This window comes from Curcuma longa, chromosome 9 (genome assembly GCF_044706935.1).
Source record: "Curcuma longa cultivar G26 ecotype Majalengka, Jawa Barat chromosome 9, ITB_CL_G26_1.1, whole genome shotgun sequence".
Lineage (NCBI taxonomy): Eukaryota > Viridiplantae > Streptophyta > Magnoliopsida > Zingiberales > Zingiberaceae > Curcuma > Curcuma longa.
In genome coordinates, this window is record NC_133869.1 from 6,325,907 (window position 1) to 6,352,578 (window position 26,672).

The following is a 26,672-nucleotide window of genomic DNA, read 5'->3' on the forward strand; positions in this document are numbered from 1 at the left end:
GGAGGCGAAGGAACAAAAAGGTAGAGAGCAGAAAGTGTGAAGCATCACCTCTATGAGTTGGTAATGCAACTGAGAAGAAAGGAAGTGTGAAGAGATGAGAGGTTTTGTGACGGGATTAGGAATGAGAGAAAGTGTGAATGAGATCGCACTATCAAATCAATCAACCAAATGGCAGGCTCCTCCCAACATATATAATCTAGAGCAATATCAAAGCAAGGAATATACCACGATAAAGAAGCAACAAAGACCAACAAAAATCTAGCACAACCAAACTCAATAACCAACTTGAAAGTGGAAGCAACATATGGAAAGTGATTACATATGTGCAAAGTAGACAAAAGGGAACCATGTATAAAACAACACTCAACAACAATAAAGTTTCATCAACAATATCAACGTAAATGATAGACACTAGGTAGACTACCAAGATCAACTATCATGAATATCATACTACAACTGCATTGAATCTACAATAAGAGCACTTGGTAAAAACAAACAACAAAATCGCAAAAAAACTAAGAATTCCATATCTATTAAAAATCTACAGGCTATCAATATAAAAATTACTAACCACTAATGTGCAGTTTAGAGTGGTGCTCACGTACACTCCAATATGTGCACAACTACTGAAAATAACTTGATCGTGATTAAAAATCAACAATATTATGAGAAAAGAAGCTATAAAAATGCAAAGGAAGGTTAAAAATTCAAGTAGATAAAACAATGTAAATTGAGTTCTCCACAACATATGATACCTTGAGACGTGAAACATTTTAAACAACAATTCTCAATCACCATCTCCACTAATATTACTCGTATACATCCACAAGTCATTTTCATCCTCAAAATTGTAGTGTCATTTGTGACTCCCAATTAACACAATTTAAAGCTTATTCCTAATCTCATTTCCTATTTAATCAAATCATAACCTTGACCAATCAATCATACATCATAATCAACTGTCCAATCTGAAGCCCTTTTAGTTCATCATAATCAATTATTTATTTTATTTAAACATTTATTCTCAGAAATTAATATTTACATAGTATCATAATACTTCAACCCAAAATAACACACATGATGATTCATTTCAACTATCAATATTCCCAACAAAATCATCATAATTGTATCTTTGATTTCCTTTACAAACTCAATCACCTCTCGCAATGAAAAATAAATTTATAAAATTATCATAGTATCATCAAATCTCAATTCAAGATCATCTAGGTTTCGATTTTCTACATCATCACACTAAAATAATCAAGTAAATGTAAACATGTCTACCTCGATTATTAAGACACTTCCCAACATTCCTTTACAAAATTAATTATCAAACCATTTGCAACAAAAACCTAATTTATAGAGACCTACCACATACGGCTAACATTAGATTATAATAAAACCTACTGTTAAATTACAATTATCAATAATACATGTATACATACAACAACAACAATCAAATTTTGTCCTACTAAATGGAGTCAGAATATATATATAGAAAGATGATATACTGCACACTCATCCGTGAACAACCTGTGAACACCTAGTGTTAATTTTTATTTTTTAAAATTTGTTTTTTAGGATTTAGTGTTTAGGATTTAATGTTTAGGCTAAAGTGAAAATTAAAAAAAATAAAATAAAAATTAACACTAGGTGCTCACAGGTTACTCACGGATGGGTATGTAGTATATCATCATATATATATATAAATATTAATAATAATACTACTTTTGAAAATCTTATTAAAGTATTATTCTTTAGTATTTTATACTACAATGCATTTAACAAACTTATTTCCTGTTATACAAATTTATTTATCATTTTGAATTTATTATCATTGATTCCAATCCAACTGATTTCAAAATATCCAAATATTAACCATGTGTGTTTCTTTATGATCATGCATGTGTCTCAACTATTCTCCAAGTCAATTGTCATACTTAAAATAATAACTTTAGGGCCTAAGGCAAAGAATATCAAAATTTTTAGAAGATAATTGGCAAGATATTTGTTTTGGCTACATTAGTTCATATGTTTCAAAATAACCAATCTAATAGCAAAATAGGTCAGTATATGTCATCCTTTTCCAACCACTTGATATTAGATATCTTGCTTTAAGCATACAACATAAAGGATAATCACAAAAAACCATGTTAATATTTTCATCTGTTGTAATGAAAACACAACAAAAAGCTCACGTAAACCTTCATTGAATAATGCAAATACATTACAACAGTCAAATAGTTTACCTTTGATGCCCAATTGAGATAAGCATCATCTCCGAGCAACATTAGAGGCGATAGAAACCATGAGCAATATTATTTTAGGAAATATTTATTTTTGATTCATCAAAAAATAGGCATTGTACCTGTTATGTTGAAAATTAGTATTGTAGTTAATCATAAAATTAAAAGGAAGTAGTAGGTTGCCTTAATTTAAAAAAAGGTTTTCCTATGATCATCCTTTCATACTCCACATATTATACCATTACCACACTTGTGATCTAGAAGATGTCACAATGTCATAGTAGATGTGGAGCAGCAAGATAGACGTATTGAAGACAGAATTTAACTGAAACCAACTAATCTTGCTTGATATGTAACCACGATCAGACAAAGAAGAGGCCGCAACTTCAACCAAACCTTGACATCATTGGTTTTTTGACTAGCACTATATACAAAAGTAGTGACAAATCTTCAAAAGGATCAATTGCATAAGGAACAAACAAGATAAAAGGGAAGGCTGCAACCTACATCACATTGTCATCCACCATTGGGTTTAAGATGGTCACGTGTAGGTATCTACACAGTATATGTAAAAGCAAAAACCCAATATATCTTTTTGTAGACGCCAGATTGTCTAATCTAAAAACAAGGCATTAGACTATAAAATATTTGATTACCTAAGATGACATATATATACTAACTAATAATTCCTGTAAGCTAGAGCAAAATGTCTTTCATACTTATTTCGCTATTTGTGACACAACAATATAGAGTTTCAGGAGAGTTTCGACAAAAATATCAACTATTTTCTACTTAAACGAGGTATGACATCACAAATCATGTAGCAGCACCCTTGAAGTGTTTAGTGAGTTCAAAAAACACTAGAATGTTTGCAATATAAATGGCTATCAAATTAACATAATGCATCTTAATTGACTTAATGTTAAAAAAAATCAAAATCATCTAGGACAGATTAATCCACACCATCCCACAAGTTATGTGTGCTAATACCCTATATTCAACTAGGATATTTAATCGTGTTACAATACTTTTCTTCTAACTTTTCTACCCAACCACTTGCTCCTTTACATATGCATATAACTATGGTGTGAAACTTCTATCAATAATAGACACAACATAATAAAAAAAACATCAACATCTACAATATTTAGATGTTCATGCTTCGTCTTAAGCAACCTTTTAGTTGAACGCCCTTTTATATATTCAAGTAATTTTAACATTGCATCTACAAGAACTAACTTAATGAACAATGCAAAGGATACATCTAGCAAAGCATCAATGAGATAGATGAGTTATTCCCATTAGTTTGTGATAACAATAGTAGTCATCAAAGCCATTTTTTCTAACAACATACTATGATTTTGTATTATTAAAGTCTCTACATGCTTACCTTCATGCATATAGTCTTGTTGTAAGAGATAAATAGCAAATTTCCTTGAAAGAGCGTAATGGAAGATTGTTGGACTGAGCATGGTGTTTAGAAAAAGAGAGATAGAGAGAAATAAGAGTGATTACAAAAAGAAAGGTCATGTGAGACAAAGTCATCATTCTGAATTACTATTGAAATTGCTAGACCTAGAGAGTAGATAGATGAAACTTCCTCATGCAAGAGCAAGGCTTTAATTCCACTGTATAGTGTGAAGTGTAGAGAGATAAACATAAGATGGATGAAGTGTTTTGGGAAATGTGTTAATATTGACAAGAATTTGGTAATAATTCAATGCCACATTTTGGAAACAATTTATCATAGCTATTAACAGAGAAGTGTTTTTGGATTTAGGAAGTTTACATCAGAAAAGGAAGATTCACCTTGCTTCTAGAAGCATATTGGAGACTTCTTGATAAATGGTCAAGAAGTGCATACACCAGCTCTCTTGGAAAAATCAGATGATGGGAAAAAAAATATATGATTTAAAAGAAAATAAATAATGCATAAAAATAGACTTTGAAAAATTATCTACCATTCAATAGGCTCCATAATAGCAACCACGCATATCACGAAGACAACCTATCAAAAAAGATTAAGAATACCAATTAATTTGATTCAAATACAAGGAAAACATAATGTTTAAATTGGTATCTATCTTAAGAAGTAAGAAGAGTGATCATATGTCTGGGTTTTCATACAAGTCAAATATTGTGGTAAACTGTAGACATGTGAGTTCATAGAAAATAGAATACTAGTAGAATTTGTATTTGAATGAGGACCCACATGAATGGCCATCGACTTCAAAAAAAAGTGCATCATCTCGTCATTTTCTTAGTATTCATAAAGAACCATCGTAATGATGATAATTATTACTTCCATTGATATTTTCTCTAATTGATATTATGTTATACTAATACTGTATTTATATATAGAAAATTTTATTACCCAAAGATAATAGGTATTTATTAAATTGGGTTGAAGTAAAATCAAGAGTCAAGATCTACTAGCAAAAAATAGGTTAGATAGATGTCGATGGTTTGGATGCATTGAGAATCAAAGTTCATGTAGTTCGTTTACCTTTTCACCTTTTCAACTTGAGAAGTATGTTGTTATTCACTTCCATTTTTCATAATATTCATTCCTTCGGTATCAAAATCTTCTACTTTGTAATCTGAAAGTTACATTCCTTTCCTTGTATTCTTTTTTCAGTTTTGATTCAATCATCAAGTAATGCTTGTGCTTCCAAAAACTCGAGAGATAAAGTAGATCATTATTCATCAAATATGTTACCTCCAGAATTAAACATCTGCTCTATGACAATGATTGACACTAGACAAATTAAAAGTTTTTTACAATGACAAAGAGTACCGAAAAAGTTTGAGCCTTCTGTGACCACTACCATAGAATATCGAAATTCGATTTGTTATTTGTTTCACTAAAATCAAAAGAAATTGTAAAATAATTCTCAAGTTTTTATCTGCAACTTGAGGATCCTTATGGGGGCTTCGTCGCCCATTCTTTTAATAAAAGTTGTGCTTTTGTTAGTTTTGAATTACTACTAGAAGTACTAATATTTTATGTTTCAGAAATATTAATTTCTAAGCCACATTTTATACTATAATTTTATAAATTTTATATAAATAATTTTAATTTCATATATAATACTAGCAAGCAAGATTAGGAGAAGAATCATCTTTAAATGGAATTAAAGTATCATAATATAAAATAAATATTTTCGGTAAAACTTCTAATTTAAGTCTAGAGTCTAGAACAAATGCAACTAAATAAATTTTAGGAGTTAAAAAAATATTTTTTTCATTTTGCTTTCATTACTAATACACAATGAGATAAAAATTCGTTCATTCTATGTTTATTTAAAGCTAATACTATACTATAAAATTCATTATAACTAAATGAGAAGTAGGATAATGAACACTGAAAAATTATTCGATTGGATCATTAAATATGTTTAAAATTTTACAAATACTATTACATATATTCTTTTGGTGTGAAAATAAATATATATTAGTATTATTATTTTATGCAAAAAATGAACATGATAATTCTCTGTATTGAAATGAGTCTTGTAATAATCCATAGGTTGAATTTCAACGTATTGGTACATCACGTAGAAATTTTTTAGATTTCATTTCATTACTTTTATAAAATCTATCCCATTATTTCATTAGAAGAGGATGCGAACATAAATAAAAAATAATAATTTTAATTGATTTAATATAATTTTCTAATTTTTTAAATTTATTTTAATTATATAAATTTAAAACATAACATACACAATGAATATTAAAAAATAAATCACTAATGATGGGTTGACATATAAATTTAAGTTGTTTAATACTTGTAGTATTAAACTATATTCTTAAATGATATTGAAAATATTTTAGAAGTTAATCAATATTCTTTTAAAATTAAACATAATAATTGAGAGATATTGTGATCACTATGTGATTGATAAAAAACTTTATATGCAAACAATCATTTTTAAATTTTTTAAGAGTTATCAATCTAATAGTAAGTCATACCTCTATATGAATGTATTTGCAGGCGATCATTCCAAATATTATAATATAAAGAAATTTTATTATTTAATTTACTAAAATTTTTAATTAAATCTTTTTTTCTTGCCTTACTAATCTTTATATTTTAATTATACAAGTATTGTTTGAGAATACGTTGAGCATATGGATTCAATGATTTTTTAGTAAAATATTCAAAAATGTATTTAGATCCAAAACTAAAAGAAAGATGTTTTACAGAAATAAATCTAGCCAATGATTTTCTTAATTTATTATCAGCATACATAAATAAATTGAAATCAATACCTCTACTAGTTGTGAAAAATCTAGATAATTGCGTTTGAGACTGTTAGATTTCATATTCCATCGAGTGTTTGTTTCGATATGTCATTTCTATTAAAATCGATGGAATCAAAATATCTCCACAATGACATGATATTGTCCACTTTGGGTTTAAGCTCTCATGATTTTGTTCTTGGGCTCTCCCCAAAAGGTCTCATACCAATGAAGGTACTTTTCATCCTTTTAACCCCATGATCTTTTCCATGTGCTTTAGATGTAGGACTATGTTTGCACCCTTGCAATCCAACAATCCCCCCTTCAAACAAAGGATCACAAGCCCCCCTCAACGTCGTTTTTGATGTCTGAATCCTTGATCCATCAGGACTTTTTGACCCTCGGTCTACCCGACCTACTAGGACTTCCCCCTAGCCGCAGCTAGGACTTTTTGTTCTTCGGTCCACCCGACCTACTAGGACTTCCCACCTAGTCGCAACTAGGACTTTTTGCCCCTCGGTCCATCCGACCTACTAGGACTTCTCACCTGGTGTTTGGTCCTCTTGATTCAGATACGGGAGCACCCACTTTCTTTGTTTAAGGTTCAAACCACATGGTTAGATCTGGATCATGGCTCATCCGGCGGTTATTCCGGTGAAGAGCGGTCTCGCTCTGATACCACTTGTTAAAATCGATGGAATCAAAATATCTCCACAATGGCATGATATTGTCCACTATAGGCCTAAGCCCTCATGCCTTTGTTCTTGGGCTCTCCCCAAAAGGCCTTATACCAATGGAGATACTTTTCATCCTTTTAATCCTATGATTTTTTCCATATGCTTTAGATGTGAGACTATGTTTGCACCCTTGTAATTAACCCAACAATTTCAATAACTCATAGTCGCCACCCGCTTGAAATTTATAGAAGAATTTGAAACGTTTACATTTTGCACACAATTCTAGACAAAAAAGTGATCTTTTCAAAATATTTAGTAAAAATACATCATTTTAGAGGAGGAGCATCCCAAACTGGAGAAGTGTCATTGATACTTCTTGTGTCTCAGATGTTGGAATTTACTTGGGTTTATCATCGGTAATTGAATATCATGATTTCCATTCAAATTGACTATGTCCTCACCCTTCTGAAATCGAGATGATGAACCTCCTTCTTCTATTATAATTGTAAAATTAAAGTCGAAAGCGTGTAGAATTGAAAGCAAAAGTGATTAAGATTTCAGAATTGAGAATGAGAGTAGAGAATGGTGAGAAAATGAACTTCTTATTTATAGAGTTTGAAAAGTAATGAATACTAAATCGTAATCATCAATCAAAAAGTGAATAAATAATCTCAACCATTAAAAAAATACAAGAAAACTCCACCCACCTCTTTCAACAGCTAGCCAACAATTCCAACGGTCGGAACTTTTGGTTCCAACGGATATAACCCCCTAAATTGGCAGTTAAGTTGGGCCTTCATTTGTTAGGCCAATTACGGTTTGGGCCTGCCGACCTGGGTCAACAGGTAATCGACCTATGCCAATATTTTGTCAATATTTCTACTACATAAAAAAAATCTTGAATCAGTCAATAGAGATTTCATGTTGGAGATCTCTTGACCTAGTCAATATAAAAGTCATGTCATCCATCTTCGACAAGTGAAGGGACATGACAGTTATTATAACATCCTTTAATAAGAGACATCCTTTGATCTTCTGTCCAAAAGGTATGAGATGCAACCTTTGGTCTTCTCTCCAAGAAGTGTGAAATACATTATTTGGTCTTCTCTCCAAGAGGTATGAGATACACTCCTTTGGTCTTCTCTTCAAGAGATATGTCCTTTAGACTTCTCTCCCTAAGGTAAAGGGAGAGAGACTCTAGAGGGGGCTATGTATGATCATCTATCTCATGTCATCTACTATTTTCTCTATTCATTTTTCTCCGTTCTACTACTCTGACTTGAGCGTTGGAGGGACAACGCTAAAGTGCATCTTGACCCCCTTCTAGTCTCTTGCTAAGTCTTCTCAAAGCCAACTTCTCTACAGACTCCTTAGCGACTGACTTCTATGTAGAAGACTCCTTCATAATTGACTTCTCTATAGAAGACTCCTTAGTGGCTAGCTTCTTTGCAGCAGACTTCTTGGATGTTGTCTTTTCTACAGCCAACTTCTCTTGGTGGCTGACTTTTATGTAAAAAGACTCCTTAGTGGTTGACATCCATGCTCTTGTTGACTCCTTTTGCCAAGTCTTTCTTGCTCCCGTCGACTCCATCGGTCAAGTCTTCCCTGCTCCTACCAACTCCTTCCGTCGAGATTTCCTTGCTCCTACCGACTCCTTCCGCCGAGTCTTCCTTGCTCTTGTTGACTTCTTCGGTCGAGTCTTCCCTGCTCCTGCCGACTTCTTCCGTTGAGTCTTTCCTACTCATGTCGACTCCTTCTGCAAAGTCTTCCTTGTTCATGTCGACTCCTTTGGTCGAGTCATCCTTGCTCCTACTGACTCCTTTTGCCGAGTCATCCTTGCTTCTACCGACTCCTTCTGCCAAGTCTTCCCGTCATCCCTGCTTCTGCCGACTCCTTCTGCCAAGTCTTCCCTGCTCCTATTGACTCCTTCAGTCGAATCATCCTTGCTCTTGTCGACTCTTTTAGCCGAGTCTTTTCTGCTCCTGCCGACTCTTTCCACTGAGTCTTCCTTGCTCCTGCCGACTATTTCCGTTGAGTCTTCCTTGCTTCTGCTGACTCTTTCCGTCGAGTCTTCCCTGCTCCTGTTGACTCACTACAAAAATTACACGGATTAGCGACGAAAATATTCCGTCGCTAATCCGTCGTTAACTCGTTTTAACGACGGATTAGCGACGGAATTATTCCGTCGTTAAAATTTCGGTCGTTGACGTCATCATAGCGACCGATTTTAATTTCCGTCGCTAATTAGCGACGGTGTTAAATTTTCGTCGCTAATTAGCGACGGATTTTTTATTCCGTCTCTAAAATTTAGCGACAGATTTTTTATTCCGTCTCTAAAATTTAGCGACGAAAAATTAAAATTCCGTCGCTATTTTATTATAAATTTCCGTCGCTAATGGAAATTAATTTGAAAAAATAATACAGAAAATTAGCGACGGAAATTTAAATTTCCGTCGCTAATGAAAATAAAGTTTTAAAAATAATACAGAAAATTAGCGACGAAAATTTAAATTTCCGTCGCTAATTTTCTGTATTTTTAAAATAATTTTTTTATTTATTTCAATTCCCTGTTTTACATAAACAATATAAAAGAATTAAACAATCTAATTCAACAATTAATTACCACAATACTATATACTTCCACAATCACAAATAATTATCAATCACAATACAACTCACAGAGATCATAATCATAAAACTACAACAATCTGAATAAAAAAATACATATACAAATCTCTGAATACAAATATCTCAATACAATGCTACTGCATCAAATATTTAAATACAATAAAAATTAATAAAAATATCTAAACTAATCGAGCCAAAATATCCAATCCTACAAAAAATACAATAAGATAGGTTAGTAATAAATTAATGATAACAAGGTATTTTGAAAATGCATATTTTACAAGTCATAACTAAAAAAAGAAATTATACAAGTATTAATATACCTCGCAGGCAACTACTGATCAGAATCATTAGGGTCCTGAGTCTCCACATCTTGAGTCCAACCAGATGAGGTGAAACTGCATTATAAAACATATAAATATTAGACACCCTCCAACAACTCGCAAAACAATCAATATCTGTATCTGCAAAATAATATTAAACATATAAATATAAAAAGTACTAATAACATCAATATTTACCACCCTCCAACAACTCGCAAAACAATCCGACCACCGGGTGCTGCTGTTTGATCGGACATATCTGTATCTGCAAAATAATATTATAACACAAAACTTATTCGAAATAAAAATGAAATCATCCTAGAGTTGTTGTGGTTGATCTTTCATGAATCAATGGGGCTGACAAGAGTTAATAAGGACTGTATGTATGTGTATTAGACACACACCTATTAAAATTTGATGAAGGTTGGTTTTACACAGAATGGGATCAATCCCTCAGGCTGTAGATGCATCACTTGTGAAGTGCAGCAAGCACCTATTAAACTTGATGAAACTATAAACTGTATGGTACAACAAGCACCTATATATTAAATTTGTGAAGTGCAGCAAGCACCAATTAACCTCAACTAAATAGGTACAGCAAGCACCTTTGAGTTCAGAACATTTTTGAAACAAATCATCAAGAGAACATGCCTGCTAAAAGACACTGTTTTTTATTAAAACATAAAGTATTCGGTAGCTATTTCTCTAGCAAGCATTATAACAAGCTCACCTTCACTCATTCAAAACTAAAAAATTTAGCAAAGAACTAACTTAAACCAAGCACTCTTTCAAACATGTATTGTTAAATGCTAACAACTTAGGATTAACCTTAAATATGTTATAAACAAGCAGCTTAGGGTTTACCTGTTTAGCTTTGGAGAGTTCCGCGATTTAGGGTTTGGGAGGAGACTGCTGCGAGGAGACTGCCGCGAGGTTGGGAGGAGAGTTAGCGAGGGTTCGGAAGGAGTCAGCGATGTTAGAAATGCAAAATCGACAGAAAAGCTTAGGCCTTACCTTTGGAGAGCTAGGGTTCGGAGCTAGGAAGGGAGGCTTCGCCGGAGCTAGGAAGGAAGCCTTCGCCGGAGCTAGGAATCTGAGCTAGGGTTCGGAGATAGGGAGGGAACCTTCGCCGGAGGACAACGCCGCTAGGGTTTGCCGGAGGAGATCTCGGTGGAGTGCCAGAGGAGACGCAGTCGGTGGAGTGCCGGAGGAACGACCGGCGAGCTGTCAGAGGGAGAGGGAGGAGCGACCGCGCGCAGTCGGTGGAGTGCCGGAGGAACGGCCGGCGAGCTATCAGAGGGAGAGGGAGGAGCGAACGCGCGCGGTGGAGAAGCTGTTCGCGCAGGAGAAAAGAAAAGGTTCGGGATACCTAAAATCCACGATAATAGCGACGGATATTTATTCCGTCGCTACTCCGTCGCAAATATTAGAGACGGATTGTTATTTCCGTCGCTAATTAGCGACGGAAATCAATATTCCGTCGCTAATTAGCGACGGAAATCATTAATCCGTCGCTAAGTGGAGACGGAAATAAGATTAGGGACGGAAATTTTTTTTCCGTCGCTAATATTAGAGACGGAATTTGATTCCGTCTCTAATTCCGTCGCTAATTCGTTGTTTTTTTTGTAGTGACTCCTTTGACGAGTCTTCCTTGCTTCTTCCTCGCTCTTACCGACTCCTTCCGTTGAATCTTCTCTGCTCCTATAGATTCCTTCTATCGAGTCTTCCCTGCTCATGCTGACTCCTTTGGTTTAGTCATCTTTGCTCTTGTCTACTCTTTTCGATGAGTCTTCCTTGCTCCTGCTGACTCCTTCTGCCGAGTCTTCCTTGCCCTTACCGACTTCTTCCGTTGAGTCTTCCCTGCTCCTACCGACTCCTTCCACTGAGTCATTCCTTACTCCTGTCGATTCCTTCCACTGAGTCATAACTTGCTCCTGCCGACTCTTTTCGCTGATTCATTCCTTGCTCTTATCGACTCCTTCCGCTGAGTCATTCCTTGCTCTTGCCAACTTCTTTCATCGAGGAATTTTGCCACATCATCTTAGAAAAGTAAATCTTCTATGATTTGTCAAAGATTTGATCCACCCTCGTATTCAAATTGAAACACAGCCTGCTGACCCCACTACGGGTAAGGGCCAGGGTCTGATTACGACCCCCATGGGCAGGTCTAAACTCGACTATAAATTGAATTGACTCGACTATTAGTTGATTGATAAAAAAAATCAATTAATCAATTGAATTAATCTATTTTATTTAAATTCTATCGATTCCATTTTTAACCTAATGTTCTCCCTAAATAGACTTGACGTGGGACCAAGATTATATCGCTAGGGTGACTCCCAGCTCCCTTAACTTCCAAGTCGTCCTAATTGAGTATCTACTACCCTATTAGCCCCTTAACTCTCATGAAATGTGAAAAAAGAGAGAAAAAAGTTAATTTAAAACATGAAATTTAAAACCTTCAATTGCAGTGCAAGCATAGTTCATGCATGCTAGCTAGATATCGATATGTTCTCCGGATGCAAAGACAAAGGTGAAGTAACCTATCTCTTCAAGAAAAAGAATCCTCTCCAACATTAATTATACTCCACAAATGGAATATGCCCTCAATACTCCAACATAATCTTAACATGCGAAGATAATTAGAAATAAAATAATGCTAGCTAGTTTTAGCTTGCAAGCCCAGAAATAGATATGTTGGATCTAAAAGTACTGCACGTGGATCTAAAATTAAGTTCCTGAAAGTCATATATAAGCAGCGAAGTTGCTGGCTACAATAATCCAAGCAGCGGAGAACAGTTTCTTGCTTCTGTGTGTTCTTGAGAGGTTGCTCGCTCTTGATTTGAATCCTTTCCTAATTGATAACTTCATGGCTGATCAACCTAGCAGCAATTCAGTTTGTGACGCCAAGGTATAGATAGATTCATTTTCTCACTCTAGATTTGCTGTATTATTGATTTTTTTTTCTTCTCAGAATTCCCTGCAGAAAAGATTCATGGACGGAGAAGAAAGCATCATATTGAACCCTAACTTCGACGACGGCCTCAGCAACTGGTCCGCTTGGGGATCTTGCAAGCTCGCGCTTCACGACTCGATGGCCGACGGCAAGATTGTTCCTTTTAGTGGCGGCAAGTACTTCGCGGCCGCGTCGGAGCGCACTCAGAGCTGGAACGGGATTCAGCAGGAGATCACCGGCCGGGTGCAGCGGAAGCTCGCTTACGAGACGACGGCGTTCGTTAGAGTTTTCGCCAATGCATCGGCTTCCTCTGCTCCATCTGCACCTGCGGAGGTCAGAGCCACTCTCTACGTTCGAGCAGCGAATGGGCGCGAACAATACGTCGGCATTGCTAAGTACTACAATTGTTTTACTAAGGCAGTAATTAGCAAGGTTTAATCATCTGCTGTGTTTGATCCGATCATCCGCCATTGACAGAGAGATGGCAACCGACAAGGATTGGGTGCAATTGAAGGGCAAGTTTCTGATGAACGGTGAAGCTTCTAAAACTGTGGTCTTCGTTGAAGGGCCACCGGCGGGCATGGATATCCTTCTCGGCAGCTTGGAGATCAAGCATGCAGAGAAGGCTCCTCCATCGAGTCCTCCGGATTTCGAGGTCAATCGAGAATGAAAACTGATCATTTAACAGTTGAAAGATTGAAACAGTGAAAGATTTATGTTTTTTCATGGCAGAATGTTAGGTACGGAGTCAACATAATCCAAAACGGCGATCTCACCGACGGCTCCGACGGGTTAAGCGGTTGGTTCCCTCTTGGCCCCTGCAAGCTCGCCGTCGTCGCATCCGGCGCACCTCGCGTGCTTCCTCCAATGGCGCGCGACTCCCTCGGGACGCGGGAGCCGCTCAACGGCCGCTACATCCATGTCACCGACCGCACGCAGACGTGGATGGGCCCCGCGCAGACCATCACGGAGAGGATCCAGCTCCACGTCGCCTACCAGGTGTCGGCGTGGGTCCGCGTCGTCGGCGCGCAGGGCACCCCGCAGAACGTCAACGTCGCCCTCGGCGTGGACACCCAGTGGGTCAACTGCGGCCAAATTCAGGCCACCGATGGGCGGTGGTACGAGATCGGAGGGTCATTTCGGGTCGAGACGCCGCCGGCGGACAGAGTGATGGTGTACGTCCAAGGCCCTGCGACGGGGGTTGACCTCATGGTGGCCGGGCTTCAGATTTTCCCTGTTGACCGGAAAGCAAGATTCCGACATCTCAAGTACCTCACCGACAAGGTATGAATCTGCCGCATTTGTCAAAATCACGACTAAATTTTGACAAAACGATCACATATTAACTTCATCAGGTGAGAAAGAGAGACGTGGTTCTGAAAATTACAGCCTCGGATAATCTCGCCGTTGATTGTGCATTGCCGCCGCCATTGGTGAGAGTTCGACAGATCAAGAACAGTTTCCCTTTCGGCTCATGCATCGCGCGCAGCAACATCGACAACGAAGACTTCGTCGACTTCTTCGTCACCAACTTCAATTGGGCCGTCTTCAGCAACGAGCTCAAGTGGTACTGGACGGAGCCGCAGCAAGGGAGCTTCAATTATGCCGACGCCGACGAACTTCTCGATCTCTGCAAGAAGAACGGCATCGAGGCGAGAGGGCACTTCATCTTCTGCGAAGTGGAGAGCGCGGTGCAGGGCTGGGTTCGCTCTCTCAACGACACCGATCTCGCCGGCGCCGTCCAAAGTCGCCTCAACGGCCTCCTGACGAGGTACAAGGATCAGTTCCAGCACTACGATGTCAATAACGAGATGCTCCACGGCACGTTCTACCAAGACCGGCTCGGAAGAGACATACGATCGAGCATGTTCAAGGCGGCCAACCAGCTAGACTCTGCAGCGACTCTGTTCGTGAACGACTACAACGTGGAGCGTGCCGCGGACACAAGGGCGACGCCGGAGACGTACATCGAGCAGATACTTAGCCTGCAGTACCAAGGCGCTCCGGTGGGCGGAATTGGCCTTCAAGGGCACGTTACGGCACCAGTCGGGCCGGTGATCTCGTCGGCTCTGGATAAACTGGCCGTCCTCGGCATCCCCGTCTGGTTCACCGAAATCGATGTGTCGGCGGCGAACGAGTTCGTGCGAGCGGATGACCTGGAGGTGATGCTGCGGGAGGCGTACGCGCACCCTGCGGTGGAGGGGATGATGCTGTGGGGCTTCTGGGAGCTGTTCATGAGTCGGGACGGCGCGCACTTAGTGAACGCGGAAGGCGATCTCAACGAGGCAGGGAGGAGGCTGTCGAGTCTTCTTCAGCAGGAGTGGACGTCGCGTGCTCACGGAAGAGTCGACGGCCAAGGGGAGTTCAAGTTCAGGGGCTTCCATGGCACGTACAGCGTCGAGATCAGAACGCTCACGAAGAAGGTTACGCAGACGTTCACGGTGGAGAAGGGGGATTCTCCTCTGGTCGTGGAGATAAGTTTATGAAACAAATTCACAATTGGAGAAATAAGAAACACCAGTCTAATGCGATTGGTCTTATAAACTGTAATGGACTTGCAAGAAAACTTTATTAAGGAAGAAAATATACTGTGGATCTATGTCTTTTAGAATCATCGATTAGAATAGATTGGTGGGTCTTAGGGTTTAGGGTAGTTAGATTTATAAGATTGGATAAAAATCGATTCCTAAGAAATTTTATTGGATATTGAGCCTTAAAAGAATCAATACGATTTTATGAAAAATCAGGAGGTCATCAATCGATGAAAGTTGAAATTGACTTCAAAATCGAAATGTACATTTCACGTATAGATCTAAACTATTAATTTGCTCAAAACTGATTAAAGGTGAATGAGAAATTAATTATTCAAAATTAATCCAGAATAACATTAATTGTTAATTAACGTTGTATAAGGAAATGCATGGGCATAGTCCATATCGATAAAATTCGATAAACTTTTCTTCCTTATTAATGTTGTTGTGTTAATGGAATTAACATAAAAGCTCATGTGCTCTCTTTTCATGGGTAAGCAAGTGCTCGCACATGCGAGCCCACAACTCACCACGTGCACTTTGCATTTCTTTTAAAGCATTCATCTTATCTTGTGCATTTGAAATCTAAAAAAATCTACGAAAAAAGTTTGTTGACTTCAAAAATTTGAAGTGCTATTAAAATGTCGTAATAATGATAATAATTACAGGATCAATATGAATAAATTTTTCTAAGGAAATTGCTCTATTTTTTAAGGAATAATGATAATAATAATAATAAATTTAAAGTTTGTGTTACAATTTTATTTCATTGTTAAAGAAAGCACGTTGACAACCTCGGTTTAAGTTATTAACCAGAAAAAGAGAAGGCTAGCCCCCCTATTATGAAGTCCGCATAATTATCTCCGCGGAGTTCCCTCTGATCATCGTCAGATCTTTATCAAAACGCACCATTTGTTAAATTCAACGGTATACAATTTCCCGCTCGGTACATCCAATGCGGGAGTTCGTTTCCTTGCTGCACTGACAAGCCGCTCCAACGGCTAGTTTTCCTTTATTTGAAAAGCCGACCAAATTCCTTTTGCGTCTTTCTTTCAAGATTGGTCTCGTTCTCGATCTCGATCTCGATCTCGTTTGTTCTTCCCTCAGATACGATCTCGATCTCGTTTGTTCTTCCCTCAGATATATTTTTCGGGTTGGGATGGAGAAGCTCCGGTTGGATTTGGTGAAGGAATCAGAAGCGACGCCCAGCGAAGTGGACGATGAAGTCTACGAGGAGATCGAGGCCCCCAAGTTCGTTGACTTCAGCCTCCCCGATTGCTCTCGTCCGGATGATCGATCCTGGTTCTGCTCCCGCGTCGGTGAGCTCTTGCCTCGACTATTCATATGCATTAGGGTTTTCGATTTCGTTTACGCTGTCAAAAGATCCCTTTTTCCGGATGTCTGTCATTCCAGTTTTAATTTCCTGCTAGTTCTCACTCGTAGTATGGTGATTGATGTTTAGGTTGTGACCAAAATCACGAGGAAGTTGATCCTGATGCTCTCCTCAGAACCTTTCGGATTAGGGTTTGACTATGTCATCCCCTTCTGTTATTTTTGCTCCCTCATTTGTAGTAATTATTTTCAATTTTTGGCCGTCACGATGAATCACAGGTCATCGAAGCCAGAAGCCCCAATGTGTGCCGTCGAAAAGCATGGGATCGAGAAGCTCCAAGGTCTTGATTCTTCATACTTTTTGTGTTGTTATAATTCTTTGTGTTGTAGAAAGTTAAAATTAAAATTCTCAAGTGGGACAAAAGTTTTAACACCAATTAGAGGTTATGACAGTTTGATCCCAAAATGCCCAAAATCTGCTCCTGCAAAGTCCTTAAAGTGTAGGACTGCCGGTCGGAGCACTGTGACTTCATTTGCTGAAAATATGGCAAAAACCAGGCTAAAGGACCATCCCGTCTCCAGCTTGAGGTTAACCCCTGGTGAAGTTAAGTCAAGATCACAACATTCTAAGAGAAAAGAGGCATTGACGACACCAAAACTCCAAAAATGTCCAACCAGTCAAGAGGATTTTCGGAGTTTGAGCCAGCAAAGGGAACCAGTTAGTGTAGTGACGAACCAATCTGTAGCGAAATCTCTTTTTGTTGAGACTGTTGCTACCGCTACAGATACTACCAGTAACAAAGAAAAACCTGGGAGTGCTTCTCCATCCAAATGTGAGACTTCTGTATCTGACGTTTGTGTTAAAATGAAGAAGGTTAAAGTTACCAAACGCGTAAAGAATGTGCCAAGCAGGTATCTCTGTATACCAAAGAATCAGAAAAGCTCAAAGAACGCTGAAGACTCTGCACAGAATTTGAACAAGGCTGATACAACTAAAAGTAAGATGAAGTTGAAAAGTGGGGCACCTGCAATATTCTGCAATCCGTCAAATGATCTGAAAGCTGACAAAGAAATGGATTGCCATGGGACTACAAAGGTTGACAAGCAATTTCTAGTTGTAAATTCAGATAAAGAGTGCCTGAACTTAGAAACACAATCAGGTGAAATGGACTCAATAGGTCTAATTAAGTCAAGGAAGATGAAGAACTGTGGGAAGGATATACAGGACAAGGTTTCTTTCCCTCACTCTTCCAGGAAACCAGATAGTGGAGCTCAAAATGTAGAAGCAATGACTAAGGTAGATGATGAGAAAGAAAATGCTCTTGGCACCAAGAAAAGGTATTTGTAACTGGATTCTACTTATTTTGCCCTCAAATTGATTAGGGGAAGTTGATTTTATATTTTTATTGACAGAGTTGTTAGTTCAAACACCCAAAATTATGCAAGTGAGAACATCATGTCTGCAACTAGAGAGAATGATCCCCAGAAGGCAGGTTACAGTTTTTCTCTGTATAAAATAGATATTTATGATTGTAGTGAATAATTGTGTATTTAAACAGGAAGTTAGATCTCATATCAAGTCCACCACTGAAACTTCTGATCGAGAGAAACATAAAAGGACAATTACAAATCCAAGGCCTTTTAGACTTAGAGTTGATGTGAGTTCCTTTGTCTCTCAGGTTTAAGATAAAATTTGATGGACGTAGTTAGAATTTAGTTATGTTCTGTCAGGAAAGGAGGATTCTTAAGGAAGCAAACCAGGAAAGAAGGCTTCAGGTTGAAGCTCAAGCTCAAAAGAAAAGTGAATCCAATCTCAAACATGCAGAAGTGATCAAGGTTAGTATTTGGTAGTGCTTTTGTAAACATTCTCGATTTATAAAGCTAATATGTGGAAAGATAAGTGTTAAAGTTGAATCTACTAACTAATTATCCCAAAATCTTGACCTATTAAAAAAATATCAATTACACTTTATATCCTTAATACGCACACCATTTATCTGTGAGTGAATATACTTTACTCTTCGGCCCAAGCTGAACACATAAATTTATGAAAAAATAATTTTTGACAAATGAATTATTTGTATTTTATTATGTTCCCCTTCACATGTGGGTGACTAAACAGCCAAACATGAATTGATGAGATAATTTTTTTATTGTTTTTCATAACACCTATTAGATTTAAACCTTGGACCTCTTCTTATCCAGTTATATATTTGTATCTTAATGGTAGGCACATACAATTTTTAGTCAATATAGTGTTTGAGGCTATGATAATATTTTGTGGAGGCTGACATACAATTTTTAAACAATATAGTGTTTGAGGCTATGATAATATTTTGTGGAGGCTGCATCTATATTATGAAATTTATCTGGAATTGATTACTAACTCAGACATTGTGGCAATTGTTAAGCAGATATAAATCCTCGTTCTAATTAAGTCGGTTTCAGAGACCCTGCCTAAGGTCAACTATTAACTAGGTAGGTTTCACAATTACAGCTAATATAACTGCTTTCAACAAGGAAGACTTTGCCCTAGTATTTATATCAACCACTGTTAATTTGATAGGTTTCACAGTAATTACTACTAACTTACTTTATGTTTTAACAAAATCATTATTTCAATAAAATGACATAATGCACAATAAAATGAAAACAATCTGAATAACACAATTAATTACTAAATATTAATGACTTCAATATATCAACCAACATAATAAAAAAACAAGTGCAATCACATGTTTTGTCTACACATCTCAATACACAAAAATTATGTTGTTCGACATGTTTGCAAATCATTGTGGCAATTGTCAAGCATATCATGGATATAAATCCTTGTTCTAATTAGGTCGGTTTCAGAGACCCTGCCTAAGGTCAACTATTAACTAGGTAGGTTTCACAAGTATAGGTACTATAACTGCTTTCAACAAGGAACACTTTGCTCTAATATTTATATATTTGCATATCAATCACTGTTAATTTGATAGGTTTCACAGTAATTACTACTAACTTACTTTATGATTTACCAAATCATTATTTCAACAAAAATGACATAATGCACAATAAAATGAAAACAATCTGAATAACACAATTAATTACTAAATATTAATGACTTCAATATGACAACCAACATAATACAAAAAAAACAAGTGCAATCACATGTTTTGTCTACGCATCTCAATACACAAAAATTATGTTGTTTAACATGTTTGCAAATCATTGGGGACCAGCAATAATAATAACAGTGAAGATAAAAAGCCACGTGTGAGTAGAAACAAATCAATCCAAATAGAATACAAAGTCTGCCAGATTTGATATGTCAGAAACCAACTTAAGGCAACATTGAATTACACTTCGTCAACCATCTAATCCAATCTGCCCAACTTAATTCCACAGTCAGCCTACTTTAACCCAGTCTCTCATCTCCTACTTTAACACCACCATACATACTATTTGTATTGCCCAACCTTTCAACAAATCACATCCCCCAGTAGTACACTATCACTGCACAAGAGTTTACCTTGTCAACAACATAGATTCTTGCCACTTCACTAGAAATGAAACTCAGCACAACTGTAATCAGTCCAATTTTCCTGTTCGCTGCTGCAGAGAGAGGGGTGATTATGTGTGTTTGGAGGGAGAAGAAATGCGGAATGTCAATCTCCGATGGCATCAACTGAATCCAAGTCTAGTCCAACTTGAGCCCAGACTAATTCCAAGCCTAATTCCACCTCTTGAGAGTCCACAAGTTCCCTAATTAAACCCAAATCGGGTGCCAAAAACAATGAATCAGCCCCCTAATAATTTTGGTCCACCCCCTAACTTTAACAGTGTAAAGGTATTGATATAACAAAACCACAAGAAATTCTAATTTTGGTCTGACCATTGCAGGTCGTAACAACCAAGGAGAAAACCACTAAAAAGATGGAAGAACCATCAAGGCAAACATCTAAAGACAGAAGGTTCACGCAATCCTCCTCAAAGTTGTTACTCTTTGCATAGATAATTTGATCTCTTAAACATATTTCATTCATGCAGTGTGACAACATTGAGGAAGCCACTGGATGCTAAACTAGGAAGAGGTAACAGCAAAACAGAGAACCCTTTCCTTACAGCAAAAGGAACAAAACCTACAACAGTTCCACGAGAACCAAACTTCCATACCATACATCTACCAAGAGGTTGCTGCAAGAGGGCAGAGTCAAAAAGTTGATGAATCTAGCTTTCACAGCTGCCTTGACTAATTTGTTCCACAAAATTCCTTTGTACTGGTGGCATCAAATCCTTTTCATTCAATGGTTCCATTGAATCATTCCCCTGTACTTTCAAAATGCTTTCTGCTGTAAATTGTTAAATGCCTTTCTAAAGTTCTATGGTCATCTTTCTGTTGAAGTAAATACTTTTTGGAGAAACTCGTCTGGCTGTGTTTCTTGATTTAAGTTATCACTTGATTTTGAGATCACATAGGTTCAAGTAGCATTCTTGATTTTGTATCTCCTGTTCTTTTGATACCATCATCAACTGCATTGCATCCTTCTTTGCCAACACTCCTGGAGCAGATGTACCCAAATCCTTGTATAAACTGTTCAATTGTTAACTGTCGTGTTCTCCCACCGTTTGCTGGAATCTCTCCTCACTCTCAGAATCTCTTTGCGGATAGTGGGTAGTGATTCAAGAGGCACCCAGTTCAGTGATGTAAGCAAGCTTATATGTTTTTTGATCAGATACTACCATTGAGTTTAAGTTCAATTTTTTTTTAACGTTTGTTCATTTTATAGCACAGCTTATATTCTTTCTTTGTAATTCATAATAGATCAACAAGAAAGATGATCAGCTGCTAGAATCTGGAGAAGTTCAAGTTACAGTATGATTGCTGCTAAAGGCTTAGATTGGTAAGGTGATGATTTTGGCGAGATGGGAACATGCAAATTCGTTCCCATTCCAAGTGGGTCCGAAACAGAATCAAATCTTATGTTTGATTGGGACAGTCAGTCACACTAGATCTTTCATTATGAATCTCTTTTTGTTTAAACTGTCATCGTTAGGGTATTCAATCTCACCACTTTATAAAAGAGGAAAATGATAAACCTCGAGACAGATGTGAGATGAAAGGTGACTGTGGATAAGTGCTTTGAGGTTGGTCCAGTACTGCACCTTGTGAATTCCATTGCTGCAAGTGACTTATTCCTAACGACTTGCATGATTTAGACCTTGAAGTACATACATTATGTGCATAAGAGTTAAGACTTTGCTGTAACATTGATATTCATAAGCTAGACAAGTAATATATTTGGTAATTTTGATTTGCATCTCATTAGCTTCTTTTCCATTGTGTTCATAGATTCTTTGGACTTGTAATACTGACTAATGATACTAGTTCAGCATTTCTCAGGGATCTTTATTCAGTCAAAAGGTTCTTTCTTCTGTTCTCAATTTGAATTCAGTGCTTGTTACTGTCACCACGACTAGCTGGTAAAAACTTGACGACGAAGGATGGATAGAGATACTTGCAGCACTATTAGGACTCTGGGTACAAGTACCAAAGCATCTGTGAAGCCCACGAACAGACTGATATTGAGAATGGCAGGTAAGATTGAAGTCTCTGGGACCATATAAACTGTTCTCCATGTAATATTTACATTCTGACAGCAGAAGGCTAAGATGAAATAATAAAGCAAGTTTCCCATGTATGGATCCGAGAAGAAGCAGCTGCTGTTCCCGGGGCATAGATGAGTTGGTTACGATGCAGCAGATTTACAGAAAAGGGCAAGGGTTCGAATCCTGGCAAAGCCAGGCAATACCCTCCTGCATCGTAACCAACTGCACTTTCTCGATTTACCTTCTCACAGATGGTCGTGGGGCCGACCGTGTGGGACCGCTAAGGTGGCGGATCCACCTTTTCTGCAGAAAAGAGAAGAAGCAGCTGCTTGATCCTCTAGCTGGGAATTCTACAGGTAGACAAGGTGTGCTATTTCTTGCTCAAGAGCATATTTTGGCTTTTCTGTCAAGGAGGATCCATCATCAAGAGGAGCCTTGCATCAGTGACAACTTGAGAAGTGTTGACATTTGCACCTTATCTTTTCACAGGGTTAGTGAAACTCTATCAACCATGTCACAGATAGGGTTTCTTTCAGGACCCTTGAGGTCCCTTCTCCCTTTTGGCATCATGCCCATATTGAATGTTTTCCTTTTGTATCTATGCAGGAATGGATCTATTTTATTGGTGGTCCATATTGAATTTATCTTTCCCTTAAATCTAGCAATAAGATGGCGATATACAAACTTGGTCGGAGTTCACCATAAGTTGCCAAGGTGGACAGAGAAAAACATAATAAAAATGAATGAATGCTAGTAAGAAAATGGACCATGTGGTAGAAAATGATCAATTGTAGTTTCTCGATTTACCTCCTCATAAATGATCGTGGAGCTGACCGTGTAGGGCCGCTGGGGTAGCGGAATTCCATCTTTTACAGAATAGGATATATGTGAACTCATAAACCTGATCAAATTAGATAGGTCAATCGAGTACCTTGGGTTAAGCATTAGGCAAATGAAGATAAGATATAAATAGAGTTTATTTTCCACATCTCTTTTATTTTCTCACGAGTTTCTTCAAAGGTATAAATTTCAAACTCGTACAAAGTCATTGAGCACTTAGAAGTCAAAGGAAATGAAACCATGTATAGGTTTCCATTTCTTTGAACGACTAATCCAAAATAAATCTGAAAAATACTTACATTGAGACCATTGATAGTCGATCTTCATGATCAATTCATTATTGTAGAGCATCCTACTCCATCTGAGTATTAATACAACCACTCTATCATATCATATAATAATTTGTTCCACCTAGATAATTCTCTAGCATTTTAAATGGAGGAGAGGTCGCTTTACAAACTCACACAAAAAAAGTACATAAACATTAGACACCTTTTTTATTATTGAATTAAAAGTTTTACCTTTTGTCCTCTAAAATTAAAAAACAAAAAAAACGTTTATGTCGTTTGACAAGTTGCCAACTAATCTGATCGGATTAGGTTGTCAGAATTAAATTATTAGAAAATGATAATAAATTATTTTGTTTTGAGATGTATAAAATGATGGTGTGAAGTTTATATCATTATTTAAGTGTGAAGGGAATATTCGATGATGTGGAGGGTCTTGTCCTTTGACTCCTCCAAGAATCTCTTCCCTCCCCACAATCAATCCATTTAATGAAAATGCTTAGCATTCAATGATATTTAGCCGATTATTAATCAGTCATGAAAAAAACGTGTAGTTTCATTGAATTTTATATTTTTAATCGGGCCAATTTAAGCACCAAATTCTATTTAATAATTTCATTTGAATTTAGTTAAAAATTATATATATATTCTGTGCCTATTTATTTAATTAAAAGTTATAGATTTGGATATTTAATGGCGTTCGTGCACGGAAAACGGCATCTTGGTGCCGCGTATCGGTTTCGGGTCGCCACCGGAGCGTCTCGGTTGAATGTAACACGTTACGCACACGCGACGACTCGTCGCATCCGATTCTTTTCTTACCGGACCATTTTGCCCTTCTCCATCTCTCTCTCTTTCTCTCGCCTACGTGTTTAAAATGGCTGTCGCCTTCTGTCTCTCCGTCTCTGCCTTCCGCTCTCGTTCGCTGCAGATCGAGCGATCGGCAGGGAGAGAGAGGGGGGGTGGCGGTGGCGGTGGCGGTGGCGGACGAGGAGAGATATGGGATCGGCGTCGCCGCAGATCGGCCTCGACCTCAACCTCTGCGCCGTGGCGGAGATCAGCTTCGTCAAGGAGGCCGCGGCCGCCGGCGACGGAAGCGTCGCCAAGTTGGAGGCATCGCTGAGGAGATTGGAGGAGGAGATGATTAAGATCGAAGTTTTTAAGCGCGAGCTCCCTCTCTGCATGCTCCTCCTTACCGACGGTGCCCAACTTTTCTTCGTGTTTGTTGATACTTTTCCCGTTAGATGACGATGATTTCTGATGCCGATGCTTCCTCGATTACAGTGATTGAGGTGCTGAAGGAGGAGCTGGGACGGCGCCAGGAAGAGCGATTCGCTCGAGGTTTCAAAGAATTCATACCCATTAGGAGTGAGTGCGTGGAAGGAGATTGCGAGGACAAGGCCCACTCGGCGAGCTCTTCCCAGATATGGTGCGCTAGTTCTAGAAGCAACAGGGTCGATGATGGTGGTGTTCGTGACAAGAGCATCACAAATGAGGTGCAAAAGGGAAGTGGAAGACCAGATCGTGTGGTGAAAGAGAACGTTTGCTTAGAATTCAAAATCCACGATAATATTGGGGGTGGATTCTTTCCCTTCAGCGGCCTATCGCCGTTGGCGATGAGCTCAAATGAGGAGGCAAAGCCCACAGAGATGCTGCCGGTGCCGGATCGCTCTTTGCCTTCAACTGCCGTAAAGGATGCTGCTCCCACGGCTCACGTCCATGCCGATAGATACTTTGGCACTGAGCGCCTCGGTGGAGTTCCACGGGCAACGGCCGGATCTCAACGTAGCATGCAGCAGCCACCGAGGAAGACGAGGCGATGCTGGTCGCCGGAGATGCACCGCCTCTTTGTCCTCGCTCTAGAGCAACTTGGGGGTGCCCAAGGTTAGATAAATCTCCTTTTCCTCCGAAGAAAAAATCTCCTTTTTATTCTTTTAGTATCCTTAATTTCTGAAAACGATCCATAAAACTGCATCTTAACCCTTCTGATTGTGAATTGTTCGGCATGCAGTGGCTACTCCAAAGCAGATCAGAGAAGTGATGAAGCTGGATGGTCTCACCAACGACGAAGTAAAAAGCCATCTGCAGGTAGCTCCCAAGTTCTAGTGTCCTAGTTCATCCATGTCTTCAAAGCTTCTACTTTCCTAATTTTCTTCTATTAATTCTTCATTCTTGTTTCTTTTTCTTCAGAAATACAGATTGCACTCAAGAAAGATCCCCGATGGTTCAGCAACTGCCAATAGGCCAGTTGTGGTCTTTGAAGGTCTGTGGATGCCTCCTGAAAACAACACTTCCTCATCACCACCACACACTGTTTCTCAGTCTGGTTCTCCTCAAAGCCCTCTTCAATTTGCTGGCTCAAACTTAGCCATCTCCGTCACTGCCGGAGATAGCTGCCAGGAAGATGATGGAAAGTCTGAGAGCTTCAATTGGAGATCTTGAGCAATATTTGTAGTACAATATATAGCTGAGGTAACAAGCGGCTTCTGTAATCTGAGAGAGGTATGGTTTGAACAGACGATTTAGGTGTGCTATTGTGAGACTGACTTGTAATTATCCAGTATATAGATATATAATGGGAGTTTTATTGATGAAAAGGCCAGGCAAGATTCCGCCGGATTGGTGGAAAAGAGATTAATTTCCCTCAGATTATGGTTTTGCATGGAAGAACCTCTCATGGATGTTCCAATTTTTTCATGAAATAAAAAGGTAATGCTACTAGTCTTTGAATTGGTTCGGATTTCGGATTATATGAATCATCTGGCTCACCAAAAACATGGCATGTTCCTAGCAAATGAGTGATGATCACTTGATACTTCTGTAAGCACTGGAACATTGAAGGAGCTCCAGATCGTGTTCTGAAGCATTGTTGCAGAGAGGAGGATGAAGTATTAGGTAATAGCAGGGTTTTTGAGGCATATATTAGATCAACTGGTAGCTATTAGGATGATTCTAAACAGTAGAATAATTCAACAAACATCAATTGTGATGAAGAAATAAAATGGTTCACAATTA

At 38.1% G+C, this 26,672-nt stretch overlaps 3 protein-coding genes across 3 annotated transcripts; all 3 read left to right on the plus strand.

Moving 5' to 3' along the window:
* The first annotated feature begins 12,985 nt into the window (after positions 1-12,985).
* Positions 12,986-15,558, plus strand: LOC141835320 (endo-1,4-beta-xylanase 1-like). Its single transcript, XM_074722765.1, has 5 exons — positions 12,986-13,027; positions 13,091-13,467; positions 13,550-13,727; positions 13,805-14,356; positions 14,428-15,558. Exons 1-5 carry the CDS (start codon positions 12,986-12,988, stop codon positions 15,556-15,558), a joined length of 2,280 nt encoding a protein of 759 aa, XP_074578866.1.
* Positions 15,559-16,762: 1,204 nt separating this feature from the next.
* On the plus strand, positions 16,763-21,145 carry LOC141834363 (uncharacterized). The gene is made up of 9 exons (XM_074721725.1): positions 16,763-16,922; positions 17,066-17,127; positions 17,215-17,276; positions 17,389-18,273; positions 18,349-18,424; positions 18,495-18,593; positions 18,667-18,771; positions 20,824-20,894; positions 20,971-21,145. Exons 1-9 carry the CDS (start codon positions 16,763-16,765, stop codon positions 21,143-21,145), a joined length of 1,695 nt encoding a protein of 564 aa, XP_074577826.1.
* A 3,486-nt stretch (positions 21,146-24,631) lies between these two features.
* LOC141834847 (transcription factor NIGTH1-like) lies at positions 24,632-26,254 on the plus strand. Its single transcript, XM_074722227.1, has 4 exons — positions 24,632-24,858; positions 24,942-25,541; positions 25,669-25,745; positions 25,848-26,254. Exons 1-4 carry the CDS (start codon positions 24,657-24,659, stop codon positions 26,097-26,099), a joined length of 1,131 nt encoding a protein of 376 aa, XP_074578328.1. The 5' UTR covers positions 24,632-24,656; the 3' UTR covers positions 26,100-26,254.
* The last annotated feature ends 418 nt before the right edge of the window (positions 26,255-26,672 follow it).